This window comes from Mauremys reevesii, linkage group 27, assembly GCF_016161935.1.
Source record: "Mauremys reevesii isolate NIE-2019 linkage group 27, ASM1616193v1, whole genome shotgun sequence".
NCBI classification, from domain to species: Eukaryota; Metazoa; Chordata; order Testudines; family Geoemydidae; genus Mauremys; species Mauremys reevesii.
The window spans coordinates 4,842,974-4,861,242 of NC_052649.1; the positions used below are offsets into that span (position 1 = coordinate 4,842,974).

Below are 18,269 nucleotides of genomic sequence, written 5' to 3' on the forward strand. Positions count from 1 at the left end.
GGTTGAGGACCACTGGGTTAAAAGATAGGAAACCAAGGGAAGGAACAAATAGGTTTCACAGCGGAGAGAGGTGAATAGCGGGGTCCCCCAAGGATCAGTAGTGGGACTAGTGCTGTCCAGCACGTTCATAAGTGGTCTGGAAAAAGGGGTAAGGGATGAGGTATCAAAGTTTCAGACAATACAAAATGACTCAAGACAGCTAAGTCGAAAGCCGACTGCAAAGAGTTACAACGGGGTCTCACAACACGGGGTGACCGGGCAACAAAACGGCAAACGAAATTTGGTGTTGATAAACACAGAGTAATGCACATTGAAAACATCATCCCAACTATGCATGCAAAATGATGGGGTCTACATTAGCTGTTACCATTCACGAAAGATCTGGGCCAGTTCTCTGAGATCATCTGCTCAATGCGCAGCGGCAGTCAAAAAAGCGACCAGAAGGTTAGGAACCATTAGGAAAGAGATAGAGAAATAAGACAGGAAATATCACGATGCCACTATATAAATGAATGGTGCACCCACACCTTGCACTGCATGCAGTTCTGGTCACCCCAGCTCACAAAAGATGTATTAGAATTGGAAAAAGGACAGAGACAAAAAACGATGAGAGGGATAGTACGGCTTCCGTATGAGGAGAGCCTAAAAACACTGGGACTTTTCAGCTTCAAAAAGAGACGACGAAGAGGGGATATGAGAGAGATCTATCAAATCATGAGGGGGCTGGAGAAAAGTGAATAGGGAAGTGTTATTTACCCGCTCACATAACAAGAACCAGGGGTCACCCAATGAAATGAACAGGCAGCGGGTTTAACACAAACAGTTTTGAAAGGTTAAAAAAAAAACCATTGGGGGGGGTCGAACGAAAGGGTTTGTTTGGCCCAAAATGTTTCGATTTTGAGCAATCTGAAATATTTTTGAATTTGAATCAAAACGTTGCGATTCCCCCACTCCCCACCCCACCCGCCGCCGAACAATCTGGTGCAGCTGACGCAACCTGCGAATGGTTCGCTCGCGCGGTTTTTGCCCCGAGACTTTCAGCTGAAAATTTTTGCCCACCGCTAACGAAAACCCTCTTCCGGCCGGATCCTTAGCTGGTGTCTATCGACGTAGCGCTACTGACGTCAGAGGAGCGCCGCTGATTTACAGTGGCCAGGGAGCCGGACCTCGGAACGAAGACGCCGGATTCTGTACTACATCACGGCAGCGGAGCAGAGAACCAGCCCTCTCGGCACTATCGTTCAATGTCCTTCTCCTAACCATTGCTGTCTGGTCCCCATCCACAGAGCGCTGGCTGGCCAGAGGCACACGGACGGGTGTGACCAGGCAGTTCTTGAAGGTTGTGTTCTTTTAAACAACTGTGTGGATGTTCCTGAACACTCCCATTTCAGCAGGTTTCCAACCCTTCCCCTTATCTTTCATTTGAGGATCTTAAAGCACTTGGCAAAGATTAATGTATGACAGCTGACAAGCTCCCCCCAGGAGGTGGGCCACCCCAATTTAAAGATGGAGAAACCGAAGAGTGGCGTCTTGTCCCAAGATCACAGAGAAAGAGCTGGGGATAGAACCCAGGAGTCCTGCCTCAGGCCTCTGCACGCCGACCACAGCCTGAAATAGAATCTGTCGTCCAGCCTGTCTGTGACCACCAGCCCCCCAACCCAAGGAATAGAAGCCAGGAGTCCCCCCCTGCTCTAACCACTAGACCACACTCCCTCCCAAACCCAGCTGTCCTGATGCTCGGTCCCCTGCTCTAACCACTAGACCACATGAGCATGTCCACAAACAAAAATTTCTTCTTCCCTTCACAGACTTCGACAGGGTGACCACCCGGAGGGGATCACAGGGAACACCAGTAGAGGCAGGGGATACGCACGCAGAGCTGTGCCAGGCAGAGAACGTCTGCAAAGCTCTCGCCAAACCAGTACGGCGCCAGGACCCTCTCTCTGGCTGAGGGTTCAAATGTAGCACACATCTCCCGGGCGAGTGACAGTCTGAGCGGGGGGTGCGGCCGTCCTCAGCCTGGGTTGGTCAGTAACAGCTCGGGGGGGCGGGGAGCTGGGGTGCTGCGGCAGGGAGGATCTGTCTAATATCTGCTCTCTACTACGCGTTATGTGGCTCACTAATATCACTGGTAACCTACACACACACACTTCACTGGTTTCCGTGGGAGGTTTGGCTCTGATGGATTTAATGGAAGTCAAGTAATAACGCATTGTGGGCATAAGTGATAAAATCCAATCCCAGAACAGGATCCAAATGTGTCCACGGCTGGTTGGGGTTAAAGGGGAGAAATCGCAGGGTCTCTAAAAGCAACACAAATTGGGCAGCCGACACCAGAGTCAATCCACAGTCGATGCCGCAGCATCGAGCATGGGTCCCCGAGCCCCTTACCCACCATTGGAATGCAGCTACCGCTGGCAGGGAGCCCAGCAGCTGTGTAAGGATTTGATCCAAAGCTACTGGAAACAGTTCAACAGGCCATAATAGCACCCAGTAATGCTGCGCAGTGGTTTCGGACAGGAAGAGAAGTGCCACAGAGCTTGAAGAAATGCTTGTTCATACACGGCCAGATGGGCCGTTTTTAAATTCTGGAGCCGAGCAGAAGGGGAGATTTTAGGTGGTTTTAGACAATTTTTTCAAAGCGCGAGTTAAAAATAATCCGCTGGTCTGGTGACATTGTGGGAGATATTAGAGGCAGGTTTTCTCCCCCCAGTGTTGGCCGGGGCCTTATGCAAACGTGTGCGCTTGAAAGCGGAAACTCGGTCGCTGATTTTTTAAACTCAATGGTCCAGACTCTCATCCGGTGGAAACTAACGCAGCTCCCCTGGTTTCAAAGAAGCCACATCGATTTACACCCGCTGAGAACTTGGCTCGTTTGAGGGCGTTTTCCATCCACTTTCCGCGGGTGTAAATGGAGGGCCAGGGGGAACCTGCCCCCGCTCCCTACTGGGTAAATCTGGAATATGGCCGCAGTGAGTCAGGATGGCTATTTTAACCTAGGCCTTCCTATTTAAATGTCTCCTCCTGCATGTGGCTGCATCTAGATCCCACATGACTGCTGGATCCTCCCCCCACCCCACCCCCCAAACTGTCAACAAGGGACACTGCAGGATTCCCCGCCCCACCACCACCACACATTGACTCAGCAGGAGACACGGTGGTTGCCTGATGGTGCGAGACTCTGGGTTCTTCGCCTGCTTAGCGCAAAGTCTGACTCTTTGGTGACAGCCGTCCTGCCTCAGGGCAGGAGTCCAATACCCGCCCTTGGGGACTGGGCTGTGATGAGCTACCAAAAATCTACAGGAAGCAACTGCTGAAGTTAAATCTAAACATTACTGAAAGCCACGTGGCCCTGCCCTTCACGTAACACAATGATCTAGAGCAGAGGTGGGCAAACTATGGCCCACGGGCCACATCCGGCCCATGGGACCATCCTGCCCAGCTCCCAGCTGGGGAGATTCGCCCCGGCTCCCCTCCCCCACAGTCACACCTCCGCACTTGCACCCACCCACCTCCCAGGCTTTCCAATAAGATAAGGCTTAGATAAGGGGCAGGAGGTCCCAGGAGGCAGTCAGGGAACAGGGGGCAGTTGGATGGGGCAGAGGTTCTGGGAGGAGGGGCAGTCAGGGGACAGGGGGTGGTTGGATAGGCGTGGGACGCCGGGGGAGCCTGTCGGGGGGGGGGGGTCAGGGCAGTCAGGAAACAGGGAGAAGAGGGGGGTTGGATGGGCCAGGGGTCCTGGGGGGGCAGTCAGGAGGTGGGAGGGGGCAGATGGAGGCAGGGGCCAGGCTGTTTTGGGGGCACAGCCTTCCCTACCCGGCCCTCCATACAGTTTTGCAACTCCACTGTGGCCCTTGGGCCAAAAAGTTTGCCCACCCCAGATCTAGGAGGGGTCGATCCCAGCTGCAGATAAACCTTCCAGGAGTGGGGGAGCGTAAAATACCCCGTGTCCTTGGCCAATGGGGCGTGGAGAAGCCTGACCCCTAGTGGGTGCATTTGAGGGGTGCATGGCTGAGCTAGTGCAGCAGAACGGTGTCTCCTCGCAGCCCCTACTGAGAGCAGTTCCTATTTGTTTGCAGACGGTCCCTATGGCAAGGGACTGACTGCGTCAGTGGGGACCGGCCGACGAAGAGCTAAAGGAAATCTCCTCCCATCCCTGGCACAGGTGCCTTCACCTCCTCCCAAAACACAGGTGCCTGCTTTTAATCCCAGAGGTGTCGGAAGACCAGGCTAAGCCAGATCCCAGGCACAAGGGCAGGGGCAGGAGGCCCGGGAGCCATTCACCCCTCATGAAGCGGGTCTTCCACCTTGCTCCTGAACCTCTTCCTTCATCAGCTCCGTCTCCACCTCAGCTCATCTGGTCTCCTCTGCAGGCTGACGCCATGCTGCCATTACCCCAGAGCACAGTCCCACCCTGGGGGGCTGTAGGAACTCCACCTCCCCTAGCGGGGTCGAGGGAAGCATCCCTCCCCCAGCCCAGCCACATCCACACCAGGCGCTAGCTCAGCCGAGCCCTCAGGGGTGTGAATTTTTCACACCCGAGAGCTGTGGCTATGTCAATCGAGATTTTTAGTGTCACCCAGACCGCTGCTACCCCAGTGGAAATCCGGAGTGGCCCCCCTGTCTTCAATGGGCACAGAGTCCCAATCTCCTCCCTACAAGATCCAGAGCAGCGCCACCGACTTTAAAAGACTAAATTTCCCACCCCACCCTACGTCCACTGCCACTGAGAGTTGGGGTTGATTCCCTCCCTGCGCCACGTCCCTCCACCCTTGACTTCTCTCTCTTTGCAAGACCCCAGCCCTGGCAGCCCCCAGCCCTGGCCAAACCCAGCACCTGCTTCCTCCACTCCTGCCCTTGTGCCTCTGGCAGAAATCTTGTGACCTTGTGGCCCTTCCTCCACCGCGATGCCATCCTCTCCTCCTTCAGTTCTGCCTTCTCCCTACCAAGCAACCTTGCCTCTCCAACCTGGCCGACTCCCATGCCTGCAATCCCAGCTGCTTGGACTCCTTCCTCGACCCCCCCACCCCACCCCTCCACTTCTCCCGCTTCATAGGATCTCCCCACTTTCTCCCTGCCAGCCAGGCGCCAAAATGCAGCCCTCTCTCCAGACCGTCCCATCCAGGCTAGGTCTAAATCTTGCCAGTTCTTTCTGCAGAACCTCCCTAAGGGCTAGCTGGTGACGACGCACCATGTCGACGGGGGAAGAGCTCTCCCGTCGGCATCATAAACCCAACCTCGGCCAGAGGCAGCCGCTCTGTCGTCGGGAGACGCTCTCCTGCCGGCACAGCCCTGGCCACACCCGCGCACAAGGGGACGGCTTAGTCACACATGGTCTACACTACACATAACCACGTCAATCAGGGGGGTGAAAGATCCACACCCGGCACGAGGCAGTTGTACCGACCTAACCGCCCGTGTAGACAGCGCTGTGACACACCTCGGGGAGGTGGATTCACTACGCCGACGGGAGAAGCCACGGCCCGGCCTCTCCATCCGTGCGGCTAAAGCTCTCACCATCTCGTGGCCCCGACCAACGCAGGCTTGCTCCGTGCGGCGAACGGCATCACTGACCACCCCACCGCTCTCTCTGGATCTCTCCCCGGCTCCCCCTTTCTCCAGCACTTCAAACATGAGCGATTTGCCTTCCCTTTCAATTCTCGGCCTTCAGGGCCTGTCCCCACCCTCACCATCATCTCCTTGAAATGTCAGCTCCCCGCAGGGGGTGCAGCCCTTCTGTGCTCTCCTCCACGCTGCCCCAGTCAACACCCCCGACGCCACCTCCTTGGCCATCTTCCTGGTGGCCTTCACTCTGCTAACGAAGGGGAATTTTGTTCTACAATTCCCTCAACTCTCTCCTTTGCCTCGATCCTACAAAAATCTTGACACTGGTGCGGCAGCTGGTGCCGGTCCCTTGTACCCCCCACCCCCATCCCCACCCCCCGGATGCTATCGTCCTACAAACACCATCTGGCCCTGATCTCAGCTTAACCTTAACGAGCAAGATCGGACGGTGGAAATCAAAGCAGCTCCATTGATTTCCACAGAGCTAGGCCGATTTACACCAGCTGGGGATCTGGCCCAGATGACAACAGATTCTCCTAGACAGAGTGAACCCCCCCTGGAGACATAGGTTAAAGGGATGGGACCAGGGTTAATTTCTTGGCAGGACTTCGGGGCAGGTTTGGGGACATGACACCCGCCGCTGCTTTGCATCATTGCAATACTTCCAAGCATTGGGGGGGGGGGGAGATGAGGGGGTTGGGGAAGGAGCGTGTGCACTGGAGATAAAAGTCCCACTGTGCTGTAATGTTGCATTAGCATCAGCAGGAGCTATGAGCGGGCAGGGACCGGCCCCCCGTTTCCAGCGTCTCCTGCTTTTTCCTAAGGGGATCGGAGCGGGGTCAGGAAAAAAAATTAACTGGCCCTGAGAACTGAGCATCTTCTGGCAGCTGAGTCACATTTTCCACGGAGGGCTGGTGCGTCGCAGCCGGCGCGGGCTCAGCCCACCTGCCGCCTTGCTGGGAGGCAGCGGGGCACGGAGGGGGGACGTTTTGCCTACGAGACCCGACACCAATGAGACTGAAGAGGAGGCTGCCCCATGGGAGAACCAGCCTCTCTCCGCACAATGAAAGTGCATCAGCGGGCCAGCCTGTGCCAGGAGAGGGGAGAGACTAGGTGCAGGGGCCAGCTGTGTGTTCGGCGTTTGTACAGCACCGAGCACAGCGGGGGGCTGCTCCACAGCAAAGAGTCTAATTGTTCCCCCCTCCTCACCACGCCCACCTTGGGCTGCAACAGGGGCCCGCCCAAGCACCAGATAGTCTGGGGTAGTTTGCAGGAGGGACCCCATGGGGGGTGACCAGATGTCCTGATTTTATAGGGACAGTCCCAATTTTTGGGTCTTTTTCCTCACATAGGCACCTATTACCCCCCCCACCTCCTGTCCTGATTTTTGACACTTGCTCCCTGGTCAGCCTAACCCCATGTGGAGGTGCCTGGGGAAGAGGCAGAGAGATTGTCATGCAGCGGACACCTCTGAGGGACGCTACCTGGATCCAGCACATGGGAATGTCCCGACACATCGAAAGGACGGACAGGCCCAAGAGGGGGGGTTTGGAACATGGCCTCTCTTTCCCTGTGGATCCCAATCTCACCCCAACTTCAGTGGGAATTCTGGGGGCAGGAGGGAGGCCCAGCCAGGTTACAAGGCACATTCTCCTCCTTAGATCTCATCCGTGTTAGAACTAACACGCTAAGGACCAGGTCCTCAGCTGGTGTAAATCCACTGACTTCAGAGCTAGGCTTCTTTACACCTCACCCACTGGGGAACTGGCCTTCAGGCCATGTGGTGTCCCCCCCAATACCATTAATTGCCCGTCTACTACTCTGAGAAAGAAAATCATCCGTCACGCTGGGGACGCCAGCCAGCAATGCTATTTCTGCTTGGTCAGAGCAGCCCACAGCTCCGGCCCAGAACCTATGTCCTCGCCCCACATGTTCACCTAAGGCCTTTGAGGCTCTCAAGCTAGACCTGGTAGGGGGCTGAGCCTTCTGGGAGCAGGGACCCATCCCCTCCTCAGATCAGAGGCTGCCTTCAAGATCCAGATCACCACCACTGTGGCTTCCCTTTTCTTTTAGCTTCTTCCCTCCCGTGGAAGGAGCATTTTTGTTTGTTTTCCAGCTAGGTCTGAGCCCAAACCTTCCTCTCCGAACAGCCCCAAGCTTTGGGGCAGACCAGATTCCATCCCCCGTATATAGCTTCCCAGGACATCACTGCTCTTACTTACTATTCGTCTTGTAGCAGCAACTAGGCACCCCAGTGGCGGCCCAGGACCCCCCACTGCTAGGTGCTGCACAAACAGACCCAAAAGATGGCCCTCCGACAGCTTACACCCGATGGGCTCACTGTCGTTTTTAAAGTCACTGTCCTAAAAAATCTCCAGCGGGCCCCAGAGGGAGGGCTCCAGAAAACAAATACAAAAAATAAAAACCTGTCTGTGGAACAAAGGCAGGACCCGGCTCATGTTCTGTTCCACCAGTTCTCATGGGTAGGGTGGGACGGCTTCTTTGTGGGAAGAGGAGTTCAGCGTAAATAAAAAATGTTAATAGAAGAATGAGATGACTTTGGGACTTAAGGAACACAATGCCAGGAGGCCTCCATTCAGCAAAGCACTTGAGCACCTGCTTAAAGTTAAGCACGTGCTTTGAAGTCCCATCGAGCTGAAGATCTCTGCTGAATCAAGGCCCTCGTTAGGACAAAACAGTGCAGCAAAGGTGGGCGTAATCGGCACTGTAAGAAACAGGCATCACCAGAGCCGATCAGACCCCGTGATCCAATTAGTCAGGCTCTGAGACCCAGTCTACACGGCAATCAGAGGTGCGATTGCAGCACGTGACCACGCCGGAACTCGCTTTAATCTCGTTAGCTCAGGCAGCAACAGCAGTGAAGCCACAGCAGCACGGGCTAGCCACCCGAGGGTCCCGCCACCCGAGGGTCCCGCGTGAGTCTGTACGGCCCACGCTGCTCCGATATCAAAGACAGCTACATTAAAGCTAACTCAGGTGCGTCTACGTATGCTGCTATCACACCTCCAACCACTGAATGGCCAATCAAGATGCTGCAGTTGAAGATGCACGAAACCCTCACGATAATTGAGGCCGGGCTCCGCTAATACGGCGACGGGTGCTAGGGGGAAAAGACTGAAGACGAAATTGAGCAGGTTATTCAATAGCTATTTCCAGTGCTTGATTAGCCCTTAAATTTGAAGGATTTAAAGCACTTACGCTGTTTATCCTGCCTAACGTAACTGTGGGCATTCGCCGGTTGTTAGTTTTGCCGTTAGTGCAGAAATGGCATTGATCTCCCCGAGCGTGAGCATGGCACGTCCCTCTCTGCCTGACAAGCAACTAAGGAGACAACCTGGCCAGTTTATTGGAATATCTCAGGGCCACCCAGAGGGAGGAGGCGGGGGGGGCAATTTTCCCCAGGTCCCGGGGCCCACAGGGGCCCCGTGAGCCCTGGCCCAGCAGCGGTCCGGGTCTTTGGCGGTGGGGGGCCCTTCATTCACTTCTGGTGTTCAGCGGCATTTCGGAGGCAGGGGGCCCTTCAGTCGCTCCGCATCTTTGGCAGCACTGAAGGGCCCCCCACCGCCAAAACACCGAAGACCCAGACCGCCACCGGGTGAGTACAAGCACCAAGCTCCCCCGCTTTTCCCCAGGTTCCCTGAATCCTCTGGGCGGCGCTGAGTTATCCACTGAGCTCAAGTGGCACTGCTGCGTGGGCCGCCACGGAGAGAAGTCATTTTACGCCGGCTCAGAATCTCGCCCAGCAGTACCGCCCCCCAAAAAGTTTATAAATAAATATATTTCACATTTAAGCGAGTTTCGGGTGCGTGGGGACTTTGATGTGGTTGGAATTTTAATCTGTTACTCTGCAGGGGACTGTTTTATCTCCGGCGGCAAATATCACGTAGAACATCGAAAGAGGAACGCTTTAAGACCCTAATTTCTAGCATGTATCTGAGGACTGATGTATAGAAAAAAACCCTGGCTTAAGCCACCAGCAAAGACTGGCCACCGCTTGGAAGCCAGGGCCATATTGTCTCAGTATCAAGGCACTACCTTGAGCAGCTGAACGACACAAGATTTTATACTGATACCACTACATCAGTTAGGGGACTGGTTTTTTTAATTGATCAAGTTATACCAATACAACCCCTACCGTGCACGCAGGTATATTGATACAAAAGTGACTCAGGTCACATCTACGCTACAGACATCCGCCAGCATATCCATGTCAGGCAGGGGTGTGAAGAGGTGTGATCGCCGGACAAAACACAGCTGTGCTAGCAAAAGCCCCAAGCGTAAACAGAGTCATATTGCCAAAATTGTGCTTTTGCTGGCATAGATTATTTTGCTCTATGGGGCTGGAATAAACTATACCTGTAAAACCTTCCAAGCGTAGATCTGGCTTCACACTGGTATCATTTATTTCCCATCCCATATGGGACTAGTTATGCCGGCATAAAGCACCTTTTTATTGGTATAACTGCATCCACACTAGGGGGCTTGTATGAATTTAACTACATTGCTTTTGCGTTTAGACAGTCCTTGGGGGTCTCAAACAGACCTGTGCTCCATTGTGCTAGGCCCTACATAAACACACACAGTCCCTACCCTCAAAGAGCTTGGTTTTCAAAAGGGGTGAAATGAAATCCTGGCCTTGCTGCTGTCGATGAGTGTTCTGCGGTTGATTTCAACTCAGGCGAGCTGTCACCTCATCAATTTGAAAATGACACATTCGATTGAAAGCGTTGCTGCAGCTGTGTTGGGCTTTCTAATATCCTGGGACAAGGTGGGTGAGGTAGTATCTTTGATCAGACCAACTTCTGTTGGTGAGAAGGACAAGCTTCTGAGAGTCATAGAGCTGAAAAAGAGCTGTGAGTCTGTGTAGCTGAAAAGCTTGTCTCTTTCAGCAAAGTTGGTCCCATAAAAGATATTACCTCCCTCACCTCTGTCTCTCTAACATCTGATTTGAAAACAAACTAATATTGTTACAAGCAACACCTCAGGTTGATGAGGTTAATGAAAGGAAGTGGAGGGGAAAAAACCAAAACACATATTTCTATATGTTTTTCCACATTGTTTACTTTGTGCATTTGAGGCACTCTGTGTCTTGTCAGTTTCACCATTTCCTCTGTTATAGTCAATTTCATAGTTTTCCCCTGTAGAGTCAATTTTCCCTGATTGTTGGTGTGGGTCTTTATACACACTACAGGGGAAAGAAAAATCTCTCTCTCTCCCCCCTTCCTTCTCTACCTATATATAAGAAAACACGATTGTAAAATACTGCAGGGGGATTCCAGGGTAGGATGTGAAACCACTTTTAAATTATTTGATTTAAATGGACGGGAGTTTGAGTTGATGGTGTCTCTCTAAGCAGCACATTCCTGCTTTGATTTCGGTAGGGAATTCTGCTTAAAATTGACCGCACGACACCAGGGGCAACGGAGCTACTCGGAGGGCTTGTCTACACTTAGAACTCCACAGCGGCAGTGTGGCCGTTACCTGTGCCGATCGGTGTGGGTAATCCACCTCCCCTAGGTCACCAGACGAATTCTTCCACCCATCTAGTGCTGTCTATATGGAGACTTCGATTTACCCAGCTCCGTCCCTTGGGGGATTTTTCACACCCCTCTGCAGCGTAGCTGAGTCGATCTAATTTGTAGGCCAGACCTGACATACAGATAGGACCTGATGCACAGCTTTTAGCTAAAGATCAAGCTAAATTGTACTGGGAAGTTTGGGTTACTTTAAAGGTGCTTGCTTAGGAAAGGAGGTGGCTTATCGCTGCTACTTCTGCAAGAAACATGATTCCTGAAGGTGGGGGGACCCTCTGTCTAGGTTGCAATACACTGTTAGTTGCTCAGACCTTCCCCAGCCTCGTACCACGCTATCATACTGCTACGCTAAGCACAGGGTGGAGACCACAGGAGCGTGGTTCTGAAACAGAAGGGGGAGGAGTGGGCTGGGGTGAGGGCCACGGCTCACTGCTAAGGATAGGAGATGGAAGGATCCGGGGCGGTGATGAGTCGTGAAGCAGTGACACAGGGAACGCGGAGGCAAGTGGGTGCGAGTGGAAGATTATGTAGGTGCTCTGGTGGAAGGATATTTTGGGGCCAATTTCAGAAGTGAGTAAGTCTGTCCAGAGGGAGACAGAGGCCTCTAGCCTGCCTTGCAGCTCAGTAAGTAGATCTAAGGGAATCTACCAGCACCTAAATCACCCATGCATAGGCCTTGCCTCGGAATCTGCCCTGTTAACAGGCATGTCCTAGCGATTTGGGTGGAAGGGTCTAGGATACAGGAGCAGGTGCAAGGCTGTGGAAATCAGTGGCCTAGTGCTGAGGTGGGACTCCATGGGGGGCCTTATTTACAAATACAGAGCCACAAAGCCTTGGGGAGGGTGGGGGCTCAGGTTCCCAGTGGGGGCAACACTCAATGGGCATAAAATGGCCCAGCTCCACTGACATCGATTTGCACCAGCCAAAGATCTGATTTTCCCCCTCCCCAAAGCATCCACCCACCACCTTGCCTGCTGGAGGAATGAGCTTTAGGATGGGATAGTCCAGGGTTCTCGCCCTAGGTCTGGTGACTCCCTGTCTTGTTGGGACAGCACCAGCTTTCTGTGCCTCAGTTTTCCAGTCTGTAAAATGGGGATGATTCTACCGTCCCCACCACAGTGCTACGAGGACTTCTCTCATAATGGACCAGTTTCACAACAGTGCAGTTTGCTGGTTAATGGGTTTGCTGAACCCCAGCCTTCCCCACCCCACCCCCGGCCCCTTTTCCATCTCCTGAGCACACCACACAACACAGCCCCGCTTGCTCCCTCTGGTTAAAAAACACCCGTCGTGGAGGGGCGGCGGGTGGGCTGCTGATTTCCTGAGTCGACTTGTCTCCCAATGAAAAGCCTGCCGCTGAGTCTGAGATGATGAAAGGGCGCGGAGCCACAATAACCACGGCCGTGCAAGCCCCAGACCCGTCAGGGAGACGCTGCTGCTGCTCGCCTCCCCCCCCCCCCCCCGGCCCGCTAATACCAACAAGGGAGAGAAAAAGCTCTTTGCAGAGTAACATTGCACCAGGCAAGCCCGGCTGACTTCAGTGCGCCTCATTTTACACCGAGGGAGTGAATCAGGTCCAAAGACTCCAAGGAGAGTTTAGCCTCAAGGCCAGTCTGTCTTTAGATTTACCTTGCACCAGGCCTGTGCAACCGTGCAAGTTGGTGCTTACGCCAGTGCAACCCACCCTGGTAAACTGTACTAGTGCAAACCCAGTTTTGCACCGGCACATTAGTGGGGTTGCACCGGCGCCCCTGCCTCCATGGAGTTACGTCAACACACGTTTTCCCAGTCTAGACAAGCCCATAGCAAATAAAACTAAGGAAGGGGTCTCCAGCTTTGGCTGTCAGATTGCTATTGTGTTCTCATGGGGCAGAGCGCACTGTAGAAGTAACAGGGACTATCCCACACCCTCTGGAAGGATGGATCCGGCACCAGATTTGTCCTAGATGCCTGCTAAGAAGAAAATTGCTGTAGCAACGGGCCAACCCACGGCGGTGACGCTATAACAAGGAGCCAGGTTTGGGACAGAGGCCCAGTTCCCTCAAAAGGTGTTTAAGCACCTAACTCTCGCTGATTTCAACAAACTTCAAACATCTGGGCCTGATCCATGTCCAGTGAAACCATGGCTCCAGCGGATGCCAGATCAGCCTCTCGACCTGTAGTGTGTGTGAGCAAATGATTTCCCACAGGACCCGCTGCCAATGGGGCCCAGCTTCTCCAGCGCTTTCACCTTCCAGCACACACACAGTTCCTGTGGGCCAGTCTGAGATGATTTAAGTATCCTCCAAAAGGGAAGGAGCTAACTGTTAAGCACCCCAATTCAGCTCTGTCCTGTGTAATATAAATATATATATATATATATATATATATATATATATATATATATATCTCTGCTGGAGTTCCCCCAAACTCAGGGGTCTTAGTCAATGTCAGACCATTAGTGCAGAGTGACTGCCTTGGCAGGAGTCGGCCTGAAAAGACAGCCACACTCCATGCCCAGCCTGGCTTGTTTCGTGGTCGTATCTGGGCGACAGCGGATTTCAAGGAGCAGCCCGGGGAACACTCAGGTTGGATCCACGGGGAACCCCACAAATTCAAGCCTAGCTGAGCGACTGCCATGGAGCACCAAGCAGATCCCTCTCTTCCTCCCCAAAATTCGCAGTGCTGGGGAGGTAATGGGCTTCCCTTCACTCTAAAGCGCCATTGGAACCTGATTCTTTGCTATTCAGATTGTAATCAGCCCAATAGTGGTGACAGGATGGGGTAAGACAGAGACCAATGAGTAACTCCTGAAACCAATAGAGACCGAATCTCTAAAGCAATAAAATCCTAAGTCTGGGGGAGGGGGATATTTTAGGGCCTGATCCTGCTCCCCTGAAACCAACATTGGTTGTGTCACTGATTTCAATGGTGGCAGGATCGGGCCCGTGATTATGGAAGACCTTTGGGCTGGATGTCAATTTGGCAGTATCCAGATGAAAGGGACCTGACTTTCAGTTGGCACGGCCCCACCCCTGGCTCCGAGAGAATGAAGCCCCCTTTCAGGGATCACAAGTGAGGCGCACAAAAATCTTTAGCCACTTTTGAAAATCCCGGCCTACGCATTCACACAGCACCGTTACAGAAGAAGGATCTCAAAGCACTATCAAAACCAACCAGCTTCGCAGACCACGGGCCCCGATCCTGCTCCCCCTGAAGTCAATGGCAAAAGACTCCAATCTAGTGCCAGGACAACAGGACTGGGCCCTCTCTACACATGAATCATTTAAAGCCCCTCTGGAATGCAGCCACCTCTGGGCGGCGTTTAACACCCCACAGCAGCAGATTAATTTAACGCATCATATTCGATTTAGTGAAAGGCTCAGAGGGGTGGAATTAACTAAGCGAATGCATCCTATGTGCAGTTAAAACTCATTTGGAAGGGTTCTGGGCTCAGGGGAAAGAGGAAGCTATTTCTTCTGGTGATATTTTAGTAGGTTTCTATATGACCCCAGCAGTGGAAAAAAAGAAAATCTCAGATGCTGAAAACCGATCAAACATGTTCCACCCCCAATCTGAATTTAAATTTCCAGAGGAACCAGTCACTGGGGTTTGCAGGCAGAGAAGGGAATTGAGAGAGCACTAGGCAGGGTTTTTCTAGCTCCAGGTGCTTTTGGATCTATCGGGTTGATATTTCTTTCTTTCTTTCTTTCCCCGTCCCTTGATAGTGATGGTATGTAACTGAATCGCCCCGAGTGCTTCACAGAGGGCATGCTCCACAGGACTGCAGGCCTGGAAGCCTGCGTGGGAAATGAACCGGCCTTAACACGTTTAGACTTTCAACACATTAAGCAGGTTGGTTTCGGCATCAAAGTGACACCGTCTGTCTGGGCCAAAGAAAAAAAAAGCTGATAGGTGCGGAGACCTCCTGGGTGAAAAGGAGATGCCCCCTCACAGCAGCAGCCAAGTCCACTGGATCAGGCCTGAGTTTTAGCCATTTCTGAAGGTCTGTTTTGCACTGATTTGCAGTGGCAGCTCCAGCTTTTAATAAGTTATTAAAAAGCATCTTCTAAAATGCATTAACCCCGGCAGAGGAGGTAAGAAAGCACCTAAACGGGAGGCAGGTTAGATTAAAAAGAAGGGGCCAGATCCCTCGTTGGTGCAAATCGGCAATAGGGAAGTCGATGGAGCTCTGCTGATTTACACCAGCGGGGGGAATCCGGTCCAGCGTGTGTGCGTCCGCCTGTTAAACGGACATTGAAATATGACTGTGCCTGCTAGGAAGCAGCCCACCGCTTACAGAACAAATACAGCACCGCTCCCAGGCCCCAAGCTGAGAGCGCTGGCCACCTCCCAGGACTAGGCCCTGATTTTGTAGCACCTCTTCGGGCGCAGAAGTGACACAGGCAGACTGTGATCTGTGATGGCGCTGTAGGCACAGGCGGCCCTGGGTGAAACATGCCTGACACCTCACAGACCCTACCCCCACTGGATCAGAATGGTAGGACCGGAAGAGACCTCCAGAGGTCATCTCCTCCCGACCCCTGCGCCCAGGGCAGGGCTACCTATGATCTGAAATCAGAAGCCCTCCTGCCACTGGGCTTCAGAGGCAGGCAGATGGGGCTACCATAGGGCAAAGCATCCCCCATCTGCAGCATGGGGGAAGCCTGGGACGTGGTGGGGGCTGCTGAGGTGGAATTCATGTTGGTCAAAGGGTTGGAGACAACTGGGCCAGAGATGGGCATTCATCATACAACGTCATGGCATTTTGGGGTTCAGATTCCCTGCTGGCCCGACGCCACTGAAGTCAGTGGAGTTACGCCACCAGAGCCTTTGGTCCTAGGTTGTCATTGTTGTGATTATTAAAGACCGGCAGCATTTCAAGCCTGGGAAAGGAGGACACGGTTTAAGTGTCTGCTAAAACCCTGGCTTCCCGCGACCCTGATCATGTACTGCCTGGGGACCCTGGCATGGGTTCACATGGGTTCTCTGGGCTAGTCGAGCTCGCTGGCACCTATCTGAGCGATCCTGCCACAGAGGAAACAGCAGCTGGGGTGTGTGTGTGTGTGTGTGTGTGTGTGTGTGTGTGTGTGTGTGTGTGTGTGTGTGTGTGTGTGTGTGTGTGTGTGTGTGTGTGTGTGTGTGTGTGTGTGTGTGTCACAGATCCAAGTAATTACACACACGCTCTAACCCCCATGCACTTCACTTTGCCCTGGTTTTACCCTAGTCGCGGTGAGACTCAGCCAGACCCCAGGAGGCCACCCGGCCAGTGCCGGGCGCTGCGCAACCACCGCCCGAGACTCCGGCTTTGCACCGGAGGGGCTGAGATCCGGACCCGGGGGGGGGGGGGCTGCTGGCATTTCACTCCCCCGAAGGATTTACCGATCCGGCAGGTGTCAAAGAGCCAAGAGCGCCGAGAACAACGCCCGGGATTTGCAGACACGCAGCGAGCCAGCCCCCCCACCCCACCCCGGGACCCGCGCCCTACACCCCCCTTCGCGCCCCGCGGCGTCCCACTGGGGCAGGTGGGTGGTGGGCGCACGGCGGGGAGAGAGAGGAGCCCGGGCTCTCTGCAGAGAAGTGTTAGGACTTGGCTGGCGGAGCAATGGGATCGCGTTAGGGGGAGGCGATGAGCGGGCTCCAGGTCTTCCCCCCCCCCCGACACACTAGATTTGGGGGAGTCCCGATCTCCCCACCACCTTCAGCAGACTCCCTCCCGCCCTTGTAGGGGGGCGCCCGTCCCCAGCCCCCCCCCCCCAGAGGGTCCCGCCCCCCCTGCCCCGGCCTCACCTGCCCTGCTTGGTGCGGAGCATCTCGGTCTGGTGCTTGTGGAACTTGGCCCACAGCGGGTAGTTGTTGAGCATCACCTGGACCTTGCCGGCGAGCTGGTAGCCGGGCACCGGGTAGAGCGGGCCCCGCGGGAACACGTGCTGCACGGCGGCCGGGTAGCAGCCTTCCCCCGCCGCCGGGCTCGGGTAGAGCTCGCCGCCGCCCGGGTAGAGCTCGCCGGGGGGCAGCGCGAAGCCGTGGCTGCCCGGCTGGGCGGCGGCGGGCGGCGGCTGGGCTCGGTAGGCGGAGCAGCTGTTCAGGGCCGGGCCGAGGAAGCGGCCGGTGGCCGGGGCGCTCCCGGCGAAGCCCCCGGGGACCATCGGGGGGCTGTAGGGCAGGCTGAGCGGGCAGCCCTCCGGAGCCGGGGCGTCGGGGAAGTAGAACCGCTCCGGGACGCCCATCTTCAGCTCGGCCGGCTCCTTGGCCCCCTGCAGATCCAGCGGCTCCTTGGCAAAACTTTGGCTGTCGGTGCCATTCAGCATGGTGAGCGCGGGGCTGCCGGCTCCGGAGGCTGGCTCCAGGGCTCCCATCGACTTGCCAGGCGAGGCGGCGGGGGTGGGGGGGGAGTTTGCAGGGGAGGAGGTGGAGGGGGGGGAGATCAGCCCCCTCCCCTGCCTCAGCAACTCATCAGGGGCGGGCAAAAAAATAAAATAAAAAGCGAGACCCCCCCTGCCCCTGCCGGGCACCAAAATCTCTGCCGCGCTCGCCCCGCAGCTCCCAGCCCCACTTCAGCGGCGGCCGAGTCCGTTTCACACGCGGGGCCGGGGCTCCATCGCCGGTCCGGACACGCCAGGAGCAAAGGCAGCAGAACCGCCCCCCTGCCCCCGGCCAAAGCTCGGTCTGTACCAAATCCTCCTAACTAAAGAACCCGCTGGGTTCCAGGGGGCGGGGGGGAGTTTCCCCCTGACACCTCCCCTCTTTCCAAGGGTCACCCGAAGGGGGGGGATTTCCCCCCACTCCTGGGAGCTGCCTCGTCCGCCCCGCTCCGTCACTCCACCTGCTCCATCCTCTGCCTCCCAGAGCCGCTCCGGCCTCCCTCTTATTAAAAGCAGCGGCACTTGGGGCTGCGAGGCTCCGCCTCCTCCCTGCTGGCCACGCCCCCTTGGAGGGGGTGCAAGAGATTGGTTCCCTCCCTTCTTTAAGATGCAGGCACCTCCCATTGTGAACAGGGACTTGGGATGGGGGGGGGAACTGTCCAGCCAGAGGGGAAAAGGGAATTTAGGGCCCCGATCCTGCCAGCGCAGATGCATGTGCTCCACTTTAAGTACCATAGACTCATAGAACATCAGGGTTGGAAGGGACCTCAGGTGGGGGTCCGGGTCTTCAGTGCTGCTGAAGTGA

The 18,269-nt window shown here is 54.9% G+C and overlaps 1 protein-coding gene across 1 annotated transcript in view; it reads right to left on the bottom strand.

Moving 5' to 3' along the window:
• The window catches only part of TBX21 (T-box transcription factor 21), a 32,456-nt gene extending 14,502 nt beyond the window's left edge, over positions 1 to 17,954 (bottom strand). The window contains exon 1 of the mRNA XM_039516278.1: positions 16,890 to 17,954. Coding sequence (XP_039372212.1) covers positions 16,890 to 17,458 — 569 coding nt within the window. The 5' untranslated portion in view covers positions 17,459 to 17,954. The remainder of the gene's footprint in view (positions 1 to 16,889) is intronic.
• Between the last annotated feature and the right edge of the window lie 315 nt (positions 17,955 to 18,269).